Source organism: Paroedura picta, chromosome 4 (genome assembly GCF_049243985.1).
Source record: "Paroedura picta isolate Pp20150507F chromosome 4, Ppicta_v3.0, whole genome shotgun sequence".
Classification (NCBI taxonomy): Eukaryota; Metazoa; Chordata; class Lepidosauria; order Squamata; family Gekkonidae; genus Paroedura; species Paroedura picta.
The window spans coordinates 82483940-82500878 of NC_135372.1; the positions used below are offsets into that span (position 1 = coordinate 82483940).

At 46.4% G+C, this 16939-nt stretch overlaps 1 protein-coding gene across 10 annotated transcripts in view; it reads left to right on the forward strand.

The window, feature by feature from the left end:
* Positions 1–16939, forward strand: part of TTC39A (tetratricopeptide repeat domain 39A) — a 98483-nt gene that overhangs the window by 56479 nt on the left and 25065 nt on the right. For all 10 annotated transcript variants that reach the window (XM_077333782.1, XM_077333789.1, XM_077333787.1 and 7 more), the window contains 3 exons: positions 3853–3964; positions 10651–10765; positions 11225–11341. In XM_077333782.1, the coding sequence (XP_077189897.1) occupies positions 3853–3964; positions 10651–10765; positions 11225–11341 (344 nt within the window). The remainder of the gene's footprint in view (positions 1–3852; positions 3965–10650; positions 10766–11224; positions 11342–16939) is intronic.

Consider the following 16939-nt stretch of genomic DNA (forward strand, 5'->3'; position numbering starts at 1 on the left):
ATCGGCAGGCACAAAGCAGCGCAGCTCCCAATTGGTCCCTTGCCGCCAGACTGACTAATCGGGAGGGGCAAAGCGCCGTCCGCCTGCCGCCATAAGTTCACTCACCTCCACCAGGACAGGATGCTGCCTCACCCTCGCCTCCTTGCCGCCACACGACTACACTCTGCACGGCCCCAGGTAGCCGCCGACGCGGCCGGGGGCCATCGACGAGCCTCACCACCGACTCCTGAGACCCGCCCAAGCCGCCCCGCGCTGCGCTCCGTCGTCCCGCCACACGCCCACGCAGGCCCCACCGACTCCCGGGCCCCGCTTGAGTCCCCAGCCACGGCCACGCCAGCCCCGCAGCACCTGCCAACTCCCGAGACCCGCCCGAGCCGTCCCGCGCTGCCCTGCGTCACGCCACCCCGCCCTGCGCCCACCCTGGCCTGCCTACTCCCGGGCCCCGCTCAAGCCGCCAGCCATGCCCGCACCCCCGCCGACTCTGAGGACTCGCCCGAGCCGCCCCACGCTGCCCTGAGTCGCACCGCCCCGACACGCCCCATGTCTGTGCCAGCCCGTTGACTCCCGGGCCCCTCTGGATCCCCCAGCCACGGCCCCGCCGGCCCTGCACCTCCGTCGACTCCAAGGACCCGCCCAAGCCGCCCTGCGCTGCCCTGAGCCGTGCCGCCCCGACACGCCCCATGCCCGCGCTGGCCCGCCGACTCCCGGGCCCCTCTGGAGCCCCCAGCCACGACCGCGCCGGCCCCGCAGCCCCCTCCGACTCTGAGGACCCGCTAGAGCCCGCTGCATTAAGACTGCAGCGGGCTTATTTACTAGTCTTAAATATTTCCTAGCTGAATACTAATAATACCTTATACCGGGGAGGGCGGTATAGAAGTATGATAAATAAATAAAAAAAAATACCTAATTTAGCCAGATATTACTAACACTTACTGCAGTTCCTCAGGTGTCCCCGATCAACCTGCTATATCTAATATAGCTGTGCAAGTGCTGATGGTAAAAAGTAGTCAGGTCCCACCTGCTTCTCCAGGGACTTGCCTCCTTCCGCCATTGCTTACATATGCAAGAGGTCTCAGAACAGCAGCTCCATCTCCTCCTTCTGGCTGGGCCCCAATTCTGAGAGCTCTGGACTCCTCAGCATCTCTCCTCTTTGGCCTCTGCCTAACTGCTCCCTTTCATCCCCCCAGATCATTTGACACCTTACTTCCAGGTTGGCTGACTTCTCCCTGTGGAAGCCTAGCTGTGGTGTATGTTTCCTCTCCCCCACCCCCAGTTCCCGTTTCTCTCCTACGGAAGCAGAACTAGCTGCCGACTTTCTCCAATAGGGGCTAAGCCAGATACAAATGTACAGGCCTCCAAGAGCCTGCACCCTGCTACCTGTGTTGCATCAGCCACTAGGTGCTTCTGGGCCTCGGGCTTTACTGCACATTGGAAGCACTGGCCTCCAAAGCCCATGAACTATCCAGCCCAGCTCTGGCCCTGCCTCTGCACCTGCTTGGGGTCTGTCAGTACCAGAGGTGCCTTTCAGACAGCATCAACCAATTCCACTGTGCTCCACTCTGCCTCAGAGCCCCAGTCAGGTGGGCCCTGGGAGGTGGAGGCTCTTCTATTGCTGGTGCCTGAGGTTGTGATGGCTACAGCCCCATTGATTCTATTTCAGGTGTTGGAGGGTCCAGGTGCAACAGAGTCCGGACACCCACTTTGACTGGCATCCACCAGATTGTTTTCAAAGATAAAAGGCATATAACCAGTGTTTATGTGAGCCCAGCCTGGTCAATGTTGTATTGTAAAGCTAAAAGGAAGGAGAGATAAGTACCACCTTAGTACCTGCAGGTTATGATTTTCATTCTAGCCATCCAGAGTAAAGATTCATGATCTACCACCAGCTTGAAAGGATTAATGGTTAGATAGTACTGGATGGTCCTAACAGCCCATTTGACAACTTTAGCTTCCTTCTCCACTGTGGCATACTTCTGTTCTGCAAGTTGTAATTTATAGTTAATAAAGAGGATGTACTATTCTTGGTCCTTAATAACCTGAGATAGACCCACCCTTAGACTGATCCCAGAGGCATCTGTGTGTAGTAGGAACAGATGGTTAAAATTTGGATTTTGGAGGACTGGAACTGGAGGCAGGCAGGTTTGCAGACCTTTGAAGAAAGCCTGCTGAGATAATTCCCATCAGATGCGATTTGGACTCCTCATGAGGCCTGGAGACTTCCCAGAATTATAACTCCAGGCTACCCAGATCCACTCTCCTCAAGAAAATGGATTCTAGTGTTATTCCCCACTGAGTTCCTTCCCCTTCCCAAGATGCCTCCTTCAGACTTCATCCCCAAATATCCAGGAATTTCCCAGCTCAGAGTTAGCAGCCCTATATACACCTAAAAATCTAATTATTTGCATTCTACCAAAATCAGTTTCATAATCTCAGCCCTCCATCAATTAATGAGAGAGGAAACTAACTACTTCATGATCACCTCTCAAGAGTCTCCGTATCCACATGAAACGGTGGGAGTGATTTGCATAAATTCAGTATCTACCTTCCTACCTACCTACCTATTAAATATAAAAAGTTCTTCTGAGTCTGCATTTTGGGGGGAAGTACAGAAATTTAGCAACACTAATTGATGGGCCACCATAGTACATTAAATTAGAAAACAAACAGGGATACTGATGGAGCAACTATTCTTACTGGTTCCACCTTGATGGCAGCTTTTTTGAGTTCTGAGACCATATTTTGTTTGACTGACCTGCGCTACTAAAGGAGCAGAGCTCATGTAAGTCTTCTTGATCTCACCATTAGCAGTCACCAGTTCTATTGGGAAGAAAGTCTCAGAGATAACTGCTTGTTGCCAAAAATGGGCAACACTGAGTTTATATATTGGTAAAACTCTTTACCTGTTTGTCTGCATATTTCTTGTACCACTAGCTGAGGCTTCTGTGATATGAACATTCTGCATATCTACAATGAGTGAGTTTAGTACTTAGCCATACACTGTGGCTTCTGTTAGCTGAATTAAGGATTGGCTTAATTTTTTTTAATGTATTATATTTAAATGCGTTCCTCCCCGGGGGAGCAGGGCAGTTTACATAAAACGTAGAAATGATATTTTCCAGCTGGCCGAGGCACCTCCACGCTGCACCGCCATTTTAGTTAGCTAGGGAGGGTGGGGAGAGGCTGGATGGCTAGTGTGGCCTGATGAGCTACGCCAGCCCGATCCTCTTAGGGGGACTGGGAGGGAGCCATATTCCTCCCCCGCTCTCCCTAACTAAGTAAAAAGGCGGCACGGCTTGAATCTGCCTCGCCAGGCCAGTTTGCCAGTCGTCCAGTCCGTCCAGCTAGGGAAGGGCGGGGGGGGGGGGAAGGCTGCCTCTTTGGTGTGGTCTGATGAGCTGTGCCAGCATGATCCCCTAACTAAAAACACGGCACAGCTTGAAGTCACTCTGCTCTTTTACTAAGGGAAGGGCGGGGGGTGGGAGGCTGCCTGGTTGGCGCGGCCTGATGAGCCGTGCCAGCATGATCCCCTGAGGGGGGGGGGAGCTGTTCCTTCCTCCCTCCTTTTCCTCATTCCTTTCTTCTTTCCATCCATTCTTGCCTTCCTCCTTCCTTTCCCCCTTTCCTTCCTTTCCACCTCCTTTCCCCCTTTCATCCTGCCTTCCTGCCTTCCACCGTCCCTTCCCCCACCAGGAGATCCTAGCACCTGTTGTATTCTAACATTCAACGGGCTTTCATTCTGGTCCCAAATATATTTCTACTAACTACAGTCAACTTTATAGGTCCCTAGCCTCCAGTTAACCTGCTCCTTCCACTCTCAAGTTATAATATGCTCTACTCTCTGATAATTTGTAGGAAATGATGTATATCTGGAATGGTTATGCTGTGATTGGAATGTGCCCTGATTTGACTGCTGGCATGTTGGAATCCTTAACTGAGGCGGAAGCAGTCCTGGAAAAGATACCAGGTAAATAACATCTAATTTCAAGAAACACATCACCAGGATGGTATAACTGTTTATTCATATTTTGGTGTATTTAAAACATTTATTAGCCATCTTTTTTTACTTACGGAGCTCAAGACAGCTTACAGTAGTGATAAAATGCATTAAAATACATTTAAAACAAAAATCAAGATTTAAAATCCCAGTTCAGAACTGCTAATAAGCTTAACCAAATTTAATCCTAAATAAAACTGTCTTAAAATGCCTTTTAAAGGTCTAACATAAGGGAGCCAGGTGCACCTCCCTGTGCTGGTTATTCCATAATAGGGGGCTGCCACAGAAAAGGCCCTACCTTGTCATAGAATCATAGAATCATAGAGTTGGAAGGGACCTCCTGGGTCATCTAGTTTAACCCCCTGCACTATGCAGGACACTCACAACCCTATTGCTCATCCACTGTAACCTGCCACCCTCTTGAGACTTCACAGAATCAGCTTCTCTGTCAGATGGCTATCTAGCCTCTGTTTAAAAATTTCCAAAGATGGAGAACCCACCACCTCCCAAGGAAGCCTGTTCCACTGAGAAACCACTCTGTCAGGAACTTCTTCCTGATGTTTAGACGGAATTTCTTTTGAATTAATTTTATCCCATGGGTTCTGGTCCATTCCTCTGGGGCAAGAGAGAACAACTCTGCTCCATCCTCTGTATGGCACCCTTTTAAATACTTCAAGATGGTTATCAGATCCCCTCTCAGTTATCTCCTCTCCAGGCTAAACAGACTAAGCTCCCCCAACCTTTCTTTATATGTCTTGCTCTCTAAACCCCTCACCATCTCTGTTGCCCTCCTCTGGACCCGCTCCAGTTTGTCTACATCCCTGTTCAGCAGGAGTGCCCAAAACTGAACACAGTACTCCAAATGAGGCCGAACCAGAGAAGAATGAAGTGATAGCAATGCCTCCCATGATCTGGACACGATACTCCGTTTGATACAGCCCAAAATCCCTTTTGCCTTTTTAGCCACTGAGTCACACTGCTGACTCATGTTCAATGTATGGTCTACTAAGACTCCTAGATCCTTTTAGTACATGCTACTGCCAAGACAAGTCTCCCCCATCCTATATTGGTGTGTTTGGTTTTTCCTACCTAAATGCAGAACTTTACATTCGTCCCTATTGAACTTCAGTTTAGCCCACTTCTTGAGCCTGTGAAGATCATCCTGTATTCTGATTCTGTCTTCTGTTGTGTTTTCTACCCCTCCCAGTTTAGTATCCTCTGCAAATTTAATAAGTATCCCCTCTAATCCCTCATCCAAATCATTTATAAATATATTGAACAACACAGGCCCCAGGGCAAATCCATGCTGTACCATTAACAAGTACTCTCTGGGTACGACCTGTTAACCAGTTATTGATCCACCTGACAGAATTAGGATCCATACCGCATTTTACCAACTTGTCAACAAGAATATCACATGGAACCTTATCAAAAGCTTTACTGAAATCCAGATAAACTATGTCCACGACATTCCCCTGATCCAGCAAGGTAGTCACTTCCTTGAAAAAAAGAGATAAGGTTGGTCTGACATGACTTGTTCTTGCGAAACCCATGCTAAGTCTTAGAAATCACAGCTCTCGGTTCCAGCTGCTCAAGGACCAAGTGTTTGATTATTTGTTCCAAAATTTTGCCAGCTACAGATGTCAAGCTGATGGGTCAGTAGTTACCTGGATCCTCCTTTTTCCCTTTCTTGAAGATGGGGACAACATTTGCCAAATGTACCTGCCAAATGATCTTTGATTGATGGGACTGCCAGGAGGACCTCTTCCTGTGATCTTAATTTCCAGGCAGGAAACATGGGAACTGGGGATCTTCCAGTTTTGCAGCAGAGATCCCTTTCTCCAGAGTAAATGGCTGGTTTGAATGGTAGACGCCATAGCATTATACAATAAGAAAAAGGATTCGCAAAGAAATATTTTCCTTCAATTTATTGCTTGAAGTGTTCACAAAAAATCAAGACAATAATTTGTCAATTTCTCAATTGATAATTCATATACAAAGTTTTTAATGCACTCCAAGAAGAGCTTTCCAAAACATACAAAGGGCATTTCCGCACCCCTTAAATATAGTGAAATACTTACTGTATGTAGTTGTTATATTCCGGCCCCTCCTCATGACATCTCCAGCATGCAGCGTCTGAGCAGTAACCGGCCAGCTACATCCTCCATTTTAAAGTGCTCATTGGTGAATCCCAAAAATTGGATTCACCAACTTATGTAGTGCTAGTTAAGGGGGAGCAACCAGCAGGCAACTAGCAGAGGGAAGATATGAAAGATCAAGCACAATAAAGGCGCCTGCCTCATCCTGACCTCGCTCCCACCCCCCTCTCCCAGGGACAGTAATGTCTTCTTGACATCCAGGAGCGCCTCCTGGTGCTGCAGGAAGGGGAAGAAGGGTGCTGCTGCCGGAGGGGAGGTGGTGGCCCAGCTTGCATGCTCGGGGCCAGCTGGTATGCATGGGCCGAGGGGGCTGGGTGACCTACCAGCCATGCCAGGGAGAGCTCTTTGCACTTGCTGGGAGTCTCTGCAGCCCAGGCAGCAGCATGAGGCTCTCCTGGGCTGGCGGCTCATCCTGCAGGTGCTGCTGGCAGAGGGAGGAGGCTGCAGGCTGCATGCTCAGGGCAGGTAGGTGGGTGAAGGGGGCCGGGTGCCCTACTGGCCAAGCTGGGGAGAGCACAACCCTGCTGCGCCTGCTCCCAAAGGCTCCTGGCATCCATCAGTCGCTGCTTGTGTGAGAACGGCACCTCCTTCTCTGGAGAGCTGCTCATTGCTCCTGCAGGGAGTCCCTATGGCCCGGGCAGCAGCAGGAGACGCCTCCAGGCTAGCTGCTCATCCTTCTGATGCTGCTGGTGGAGGAGAGGCAGTGGCCCAGCTATAGGCTGCCTGCTCGTGGTGGGCAGGCTTGGGTGGTTGGAGGGGACCAGGTGCCCTGCCAACCAAGTCAGGGAGAGCTGACGGTGTGGTGTGTCCCGCTCGGCAGCTCAACATGGGCCAGACAGGGAAATTCTTTTTTTTAATGGTTAACAATCTGGAGTAATGAATATGCGGAAAACTATGCAGGTGATGCTAGAAATAAAGGACTTTTTATTCAAAGAGTTTTTATTCATCAAGCATGCCCCTCCCCCCAAATCAGGAACAAGATTTATTTTTTAAAGTTTTGACTCATGATTCCATATAGGGTGGCATTCAAAAAGCACTATGCATCTATGATTAGATGCACAGGCATTTAAACAGAGAATTATAAATTAAAAAAAAAACATGGAGAAAGGGGATTGGTTGCCTGGCTTGATTAACAGGCAGAAGAGTCATGTATAAACTGCGTTGCTCTCGTCCGCCATTTCAAGCAGGTGATGTGGAGGGAGAGAAGCACAAAAAGGTAGCAGAGAAGAGCAGTACAGGAAAAAGGTGGGGAAGGGCCGGGAGGCACAATTATTTTTAGCATTATGCCATTTGGCTGGTGTAATGCTATTTTTTTGGATGTGCAGAAATGCCCAAAGAGTTTCATTTGCAGCTTAGTCTACACTTATCCCTCAGGCTTCAGTGACTATCCAGCCTGATAGTATTACACTCCACTGAGGTTGCTCCCTGCCCCAAAACTGGCGCAGTCCCAAATTTGTCAGGTATTTCCCATTCCAGAGCTGGCAACCCTATTCCCAAGTTATGTAGGGCCTTAAGGGACAAAACTTTGAGTTGGACGCAGGAGTGGATTGGTAGCCAGTGTAACTGCAGTAATATTAGGGTCACATGCCTCCAATAGTTGACACTGCCTAAAGTCAAGACACAGCGTTCTGGACTAGTTGAAGCCTCTGAACACTCATTAAGGGTATCCCCCAAGTAGAGCACATTGCAATAGTCCAATTCTGATGTAACTAAAGCTTAGATCATGGCTAGATCTTACTGACCCAGAAACAAGTGCCACTGAAGCACCAGCTGAAGTTGAGCAAAAGGATTCCAAACCACCATAGCCTTATGGGTTTTTAAGGTGATTGCTGTGTCAATTAGCGCTCACAAGCCACAAAGTTTGCTTTTCAAAGGAAGTATAATCTCACCAGAGGTTGGAGAGATCTCAACTTGTCCCTGACCTGCATTTCTACTAACCCAAAGCTCTCTCTTGTGAGCCTCTAGCGGGGTGACTTGTAGGGCACCCTCTGCAGTAGGGTGCCCAGCACCTGCGAAGACACTCGGCCGGGGTTGCCAGATGGATGGAGGTGACTTTGCTCCACTGCTGGAGCCCCTTGAGTCCTACCCACTCCCAGTAGTTACACTGCGGGGGGGGGGGGGGGGGAAATCCATCTTCTTGGATCCTGGCAGTGTCTGGTGGGCCCCTCCCCTGCGTCTCTCTCCCCATTGGGCTTTTGGGGCTTTCTGATCTCCCTCCTGAGACTCCTATTTCTCACCTGTCTCTTCTTGTCTGCCCCTTTTTCTAGTCTCTCCTCTCCCTCACACGCTTCACTGTCCTTTATGCTCCTCTTCTCCACTCTTTCTGTCTCAATTAAGCTCTTCCTTCTACATCGCTTTCTCCACTCCTTCACTCTCCACCCCACCTCTCTCCACTTCAAACCTTTTATCTCTAGCCCAGTCCCCTCTTCCCTCTTTCTGCCTCTCCTCCTGAGCTTTTATTGACCCCACCCGCCTCCCTCAGCATCTTCCCAGTAGTCTCTGGGGGCCCTGGCCACAGCGTGCATTGGCACAGGTAGGCTCACCCTGGGTCAAGCATCAGCCTGCTTACTCAGTTCCACCCAGGTGGGGTACATCCCGAGTGAAGTCGTTGGGAGCGGCTTCCTTCATCAGGTGAGCAGAGGTCTCACCAGATCCACAGGACTGGGGTGGGGGAAAGTCCGGACTCCCATGCCTGTCTTGGGAGCTCAGGGGAATCCGGACATCTGTCTTGTCAGGTTTAAGTTTCAGTTTGTTCACCGTAATCCAGCACATTACTGACTGCGAGCTCCAGTTCAGAACATCAGCAGTATTGTTGGAATTAGATGGGAAAGAAATGTATAGCTGGGTATTATCTACCTACCAGCCCAGCGTCCTGATGACCTTTCCCAGCAGCTTAAATACCCATGGAACCTCACTGGTCAATGACCATAGAGTGCAGCAGGAGCCCCACCACCACCACACCACCCTCCTAGTTTGCCATCCATGTCCCCCATTCCAAGTGCCATACCTATGTATATTTGGTGATGTCCACGTATATAGACGTTTATGCTGTTTGAACCAAGACTTCATGATGCAAAACCAATTTTCATTACAGAATTATGCCTGATGATCACCTGCATCATTCCTTTCTCCAAATCCAAAGTTGCCAGTAACGTCTCTCTCTGCTTGTGTGCCAACTTTGGCATTAAAGTCATGCATTTTGTAAATGACATCCTTCTTGAGTACTTGTTTTAAAGTGTCTTGAATGGCGTCTTCAGTTTCCACCTCTGGTGCATCTGTTGTTGGAGCGTATACTTGGACAGTTGTGATATTTATTGGCTTGGCACAAATTCGAATTGTCATGATCTGATAATTGATTGTCAAAAACTTCCTACTGCTTGAGAAAATTTTTTGCTTGCAATGAAAGCCACATTGTTTCTTCATAGGGAGTTGTGTCTTGAATAGTTGATGGTAAAATCCTCCAATTGAAAGAAACCGTCATCTGTCCAATGTAATTCACTAATACCAATTTCCAGTTTTCCTTGAGCCATTCCTCTGACATTCCACATTGCTACTCAGTGCATCTTCATGAAGTGCAGACCCTTGGCACCATTGGAAGCATCAGCACACGGGGTTCCTGTTAGATTTGCCCCAGGTACGTCATAAATACCAGGGCTACTTGCTGGAGGTCCTTGCTCTTCCCCAGACACTTGTTGGGGACCTTCTGGCCTGAGGAGCTCACTACTGGGCACCATATCAAAATCACTTGAGAGATGTACCATAGGATTTTCTTAGCAAAATTTTTTTACAAGGTAGGTTGCCAGGGCTTTCCTTAATCCTCCTCATTTACCTGGGCTTGGAACTGGCATGCTCAGGTGTGCATTGCTGGGTTGTCTTGCATAGAGTAAAAAAGGTAAAGGTAAAGGTAAAGGTGTCCCCTGTGCAAGCACTGGGTCATGTTTGACCCTTGGGGTGACACCCTCCAGCGTTTTCATGGCAGACTCAATACGGGGTGGTTTGCCAGTGCCTTCCCCAGTCATTACCGTTTACCCCCCAGCAAGCTGGGTACTCATTTTACCGACCTCGGAAGGATGGAAGGCTGAGTCGACCTTGAGTCGGCTGCTGGGATCGAACTCCCAGCCTCATGGGCAGAGCTTTCAGACAACATGTCGCTGCCTTACCACTCTGCGCCACAAGAGGCTCTCTTGCATAGAGTAAGTTGCAATAATACAGTTTGGGGGTGACGATTGCATGTCTATATAAAAAATCTATTTATTTGTCTTATCTACAATGAAGTGTGATGATTAATCACATAATTGTGTCTGTGTGATGATGTAGGTACAAAGTATTTAGATAGTAGAGGTAGAATTATTACAATTTGTGAACCTTATATTTATGTAAACATATTACATTTGATAACCCAGATGGATATATATATTGACTGTATTAAAATACTTTTTAAAAGTAAACGATGATACTTCTAATATTCCTTCAAATTCTGGTTGCTTTATCTTGCAGTTACAGATTTCCTTGTTGATGACCAGTGTGTAATTAAGTTGCTAAAAGGGTTGTGCTTAAAATATCTTGGCAAGATATCAGAAGCTGAAGAACTTTTTGCTTACATTCCTTTAAAGTAAGTGTCCCAAATAGGAACTGTAAGAAACGCAAAAGCTATATAATTGCTTCAAAATGCTGGAGACTTTGGATAGAGTTTCTCTCAGTAAATTGACATGATAAGAATGTTTTCATAGTTTCTAAGAAAAGGGGATTCAAATTGTTTTCTGTGTGGCTGCTGGGGTGAACAGAGAAGTAATGTTGTACCTGAGCAAAATGTGTAATGCATCATTAAATTGCATGCCTCTCTGTATGTTTTTTGTAGATATGACATTCCAGGTGAGACTTCAGGAATTATATGGAAGAATGCTCATGGGATATACTTTTGTTCAAAAAATTTAGATTGCCATCTTATGGTTCACTGTGACAATATGGATTAATTATTTTCAGTCCCAATTTAATTTAAGAATTGGTTGTACATGTTGCTGTTGCTGTTTACAAATTGCAGTTCCATTGTTATTTTACTTTTATCCTGCAGTGAAAAGAAGATAAAATATGACCATTACTTAATTCCAAATGCACTACTTGAAATTGCTTTATTATACTTGGATGAAGAGAGACAAGAAGAAGCAGTAAAACTACTGGAAAGAGCAAAGTAAGCCTGTTGACATACACACACACACTCACTATTGATTATGACAAATGGATAGAGAAGTAGACAAAGTCTAGATTCTTATTGATCTCTTGGAAGCCTCTGCTGGTCCAAGAATAAACAAGGGATCTGTTTGCTGGAAGCTGTACAAATATCTAATAAGGTAGGTAGGATCTGCAGGATTTGTAATTTAAAGTAATTAAAGGTAAGAAGGCAGACAGGGATGATGAAGTGACTTGCCAAGAATTTCACCATTAGTGTGTGGCAAAGGTCAGAACGTACTTTCAAAACTATATTTTCTAAATCAGGTAAATTATGTCCTAGGTCTTATATGTCTTATACACAAATATTTGAATTAGTAGGAAAGTACTTCGTTAAAGAACTAATTCAATTCAAATGATATAGTTGGTTGCTTAGCAAAGATGACTCTGTTTTATCCACATACTGCTGGTATCAGTCATTGTATATAACGATCCCATGATGTTGTTCTGCATGGGTCAAAACAAGCAGGCAGGGAGAGGCCACTTGCATCATGCAGGTGATTAGCAACACGTACCCACCATCTCCATGGATCTTTGCAAACCAAAGTTTGGATCTCCTTACTAGCTCAAATAAAGCTAAACTACAAGCAACCACCATTTTGTCCAGCAAACAGTCTCACAGGAAAGAAAGGAGAGCAATTACAGTTACGGTACCTAATAACCAGTATTGCTTTACCAAGAAGAGGTTTCTGTACAGAACAGAGGAGAATGATTAATTATAATATTCCCATATATATTTTCATAGGCACCTACACAATAGCATGACTGTATCAGTGCCTACGTGAGGTGACATTCCTTTTGTAATTGAGATGCTGTGTTCAGCGGAATAAGCAGCAGGAGATGCCTAGTGACTTAATGGAAAAGAGTAATATAATGGGAAGTAGGAGACGGTAGCTAAAGGCCCTGCCTTGGAAAGACACTGAACCATCACTGCAAGACAAAGCATAATGTCCAGGTGCCTCAGCAGCAATAATGATGTCAGATGCAAAAGTGGGGGATAATCCAGGAAATAAATCCTCCTTCCCCCTCTCCATTAATAAATTCCCTAAATATCAGGTGAAAGATGGATAATGCAGGGGCCGATATAGACTTCCAGAAACCCAACTCATTGCACACCTTCTTCCCCCATTCCCCCTTGCACCTTGCAGCTAGGGGGCATAGCTATACAGACTAGAGTCAAACTAGTAGAACAGAACAGGAAAGTTAGCATCCAAGAAGTCAGTCCATGGCTACGATCTCACAAGGGGAGTGTCTGGTATCCTCCCTCTCTCTTTCTAACCTCCTTTCTCTTCATCCCATCCAGTCATCATTTAATTGCTGGGTATGTGGACTGTGCTGTTAACTCCACCCCAGCTCCCTATTGTTGTTGTTAGTTGCAAAGTCATGTCCGACCCATCATGACTCCATGGACAATGATTCTCTAGGCCTTCCTGTAAAAGTCTTTAAGTTTACAGCATTGGACTGTCTTTTCAACTCCAGTTCCATCCACAACTGAGTGTCCTTTCAGCTTTGGCCCAGTTGCTCCATTCATTCTGGAGCTACTCCTACTAGCAGTCTGCTCATCCCCAGTAGCATATTGAATACCTTCCGACCTGAGGGGCTCATCTTCTGGTGTCATATTGTTTTGCCTTTTGGTACTGTCCATAGAGTTTTCATGGCAACAGTACTGGAGTGGTTTGACATTTCCTTCTCTGTTACCCAAATTGCTGGGGATAGCAAGAGGCTGGGTAACACAGGATCTTTACTGCCAATTTTTACGGGGTCCTTTCCCTGGAAGAAACCCTTCTTAAATGAAGAAGACAAAAGCTTACACTCAGGGGATTTATTAGGGGAAAATATCAGGGTTACATTCAAAACACACACAGAAGCAAAAACTATACATACACTAAGTTCTACAGGGGGACAAGTTACACTAAGTTCTACAGGGGGACAAGTTCAAGATACTGCACCTTTCTTGGATCCAAGCAGCCCAGACACAGGGTTGACGACATCAGGGGTGGACAGGATGCCGGGTGTGGACAACATAACACACACACAGAGTGTGCGCAAGGCTTGATATAGTGTTTGAAATTCCCGGGCCAGCCCCAGAGACTGCCCACTGGGAGGTCCATGATTGTTGATTGGTCTCTGATATTATGCGTACCTGATAGATGAGTTTGAACTGTGATGTCACTAGAGTGGGAGGTGTGGAGTAATCTCATCAAGTAGAACAATACCTTGGCTAGGTGTAATGTGTCGCTAATGGCCCTGTCTTTGTTTTATCAGGAAGGACTGGGGGGAAGACATTTGGGGATAAGAGATGCTGCTAGACAGAAATTACACTGGACAAGAGAGACAAAAAAAGTTGCAGTTAGTACCTTGAAGGGATATTCCTTTCCTGTAGATAGTCTAATGGTCTTTGGCTGGGGGGGGGGGGGTGATTTAGATAACGTGCACATTTAGCTCAGTCAGTTGGGCAAGAAGGAAATGTAAGAAATCTAGTGAAGCCCAAACAAGATGGAGACTTAGCCTGGCTTCCTAGGTTTCTTAAGGGGCCCTACTGACTCCATAGTCAGTCTCTGCCAGGCTGGTTTCTGTGTGTGCCAACCTGCTCAGAGTCCACTCATGGGCTTCTGTGCATGAAGGTATCTCTGTGTGAGGCACCCTTCCATTATGGGCTATCTCTCGGGTAACATCTCCAGTGGATCAGCTTTTGTCAGAGCTCTCAGCTATGACCTGTCCGTCTTGAGTGGCCCTGCACGGCATAGCTCATAGCTTCACTGAGCTACGCAAGCCCCTTTGCCACAACAAGGCAGTGATCCTTGAAGGGGCAGCTCCCCATACACTCACATAAAAACTATGGTAGCAATGCTTTAGGCTTGTAACATGCCTGTACCATTCAGAGCGCTACTGGACAACTGAGCTGTTGAGACTTCCTTCTCCACCTTTATTTATGCTCACTTCTAAGTAGCAAAGTCCTGTCCGGAATATACACTCCATGATTGTGATGAAGAACCCCCAGCCCCCTCTATGTGAGTGTACTATTAGGAAAACTGCTGAGGTGGGAAACAAGACAGGAATTCCTTTACTAAAAACCTTCAAGAGAACAAAGATTTGGCACCACATTAGTTAAACAGGATCACTGGTAGAGTGAGTTCTTCAAGTAAGACATAGGCAGAATGCTAACTTTTCTGTACTTTCAGGATGTGGATGAATGTTGCAACTGCATGACCAGTGGTGTCATGGGTGCATCTCTTTCCCTCAGTTTGGTGTAGTGGTTAGGAGTGTGGACTTCTAATCTGGTGAGCCGGGTTCAAATCTGCGCTCCCCCACATGCAGCCAGCTGGGTGACCTTGGGCTGGCCACAGCGCTGATAAAACTGTTCTGACCGAGCAGTAATATCAGGGCTCTCTCAGCCTCATCCACCTCACAGGGTGTCTGTTGTGGGGAGAGGAATGGGAAGGCGATTGTAAGCCGCTTTGAGACTCCTTCTGGTAGAGAAAAGCGGCATATAAGAACCAACTCTTCTTCTTCTTCTTCTTCTTCTTCTCACTCCATCCCCATGCTGAGTACTATTACATAGTACTCAGAGAGCCAGCTTGGTGTAGTGGTTAGGAGTGCAGATTTCTAATCTGGCAAGCCAGGTTTGATTCCCCACTCCTCCTCCTCTTCCTTCTCCACCAGCTGAGTAACCTTAGGCTTGCCACAGCACTGATAAAGCTGTTCTGACTGAGCAGTACTATCAGGGCTCTCCCAGCCTCACCTACCTCACACGGTGTCTGTTGTGGGGAGAGGAAAAGGAAGATGAATGTAAGCCACTTTGAGACTCCTTCAGGTAGAGAAAAGTGGCATATAAGAACCAACTCTTCTTCTTCTACATAATTGTGTTTCATATTCTATAGGAAGGTAAAGGAACAGTGCAGTAGGACAGAGAAGCATAATGAACTTCCCAGAGGTCACTGTTGCTCTTGCCTTGCTTGTGTGTTCTATGATATAGGGGTGAGAAACACCTTTGTCGTTGTGAGTGTAGGAAAGTAACCTAACTGAGTGCAGAAGATACAAGGAAAATCTAGGAAATATACAGAGCAAAACGAACATCCTGTACAGCCAGCACATGTGATCATAGCTATAGCAGTCTCATACAGAATGTCATCTATTCTGTTTAAATTATAAAAGTAATTCTACATTTTTATGTGTGTGAATTGCACAGCTGGTATAATGGTTCTTTCTTGCTACTTTGCTACATCTGGCTTAACTGGTCCCCAACCTGCGGGCTGCGGCCCGGTGACGGGCCGCGAAGTCCGTGGCGCCGGGCCGCAGCTCTCTCTCCCTCTCCCCGCCCACCCCCCCCCCCCCCGCAGTAAAAAACTTCCCAGGCCGCAAGCTAGCAGCCCGGGAAGCTTCTTACTGCGGGAGGGCGGGGAGAGGGAATCAGGGCCGGCCGCGCCCGCAGAATCCTACCTTTAAACTGGGACAATGTTAGTTGCCAAATATTTTACTACAGATTAGGAGAGGCTATGTCTTGGGAGAGTTTTCTAATTAATTAATTAAGCACATGGAGTTAATTTGTGTCAGTGAACGCAAATCTCTCTCTCTCTCTCTCTCTCTCTCTCTCTCTCTCTGACAACAGAAAACTAGACTTTATAGTAGAAAACTGGAGTGCCAGTACCTAGTTATCGTGCTGAATCCATGGAAATTTTGGAGTGTGTCTGCTGTTATCCAGCATAGTCATTACTAATCCATTGTTGTATAACAAAGAACTAATACTGAATAGTTTTCAAAAACATTATGCAAGATAGAATTTAAGACAGCTCCCAGTATGTAGTCTAGCATGTACTGTGGATGCTGTAATATTCCTCCTCTTCTCTATTTCTGTGCATATTCTTTTCCTCCAAGGGCTTTCTCCACAGTAAAGAAAAATGGTAAATACTGATATCTGTACTAAGCTTGTATTCTGAATTGTTTAACAAAAACAATATCCTTTTAGCCACTAGAGGGAGAACAGGTGGTGAAAACTGAACATTGCAGATTCAAGCACATAAACCGCAATTGGGGAAATGTGAGCACACTGACTCTTGAATGATGTTTGCTTCTGTGTGACCTAAATTCACAAACAGTACCAGCAAAACTCCATAGTAGCAGACAAGCCAATAAGCCAGCTGTCAGCATGCATCTACCTCCTCTTTCTATGTGACAGGGGAGATTCAGATGCATCATTTTAATAGTGATTCTGGGTTGAAACATAGTGGCATTTATTTGTCCAATCAATATTGTGATATATCCCCTAATTTTAGAATGAGAATACAGAGGGAGACTTTTTGTGTTTAATTACCTTTCTTGCTCAATCTGTGCAATATATAAACCTTTATGTCAAATATTATATTGGGATGTATGTCCATTTGCCATATGTATAGGGTGCAGGCCCACCTGTCTAGAAAAATAATGGTACTGCTTTATTCAGATAGTTTACTTTAATGCATATCAGAAAATGCAATTCCAGGAATCTGCAGGATAACTTTGTTTCACTGAATTTGCCACTGGGAACTTCTTGGCTTTGCTAGCTGGCAGCATTCGTATTATA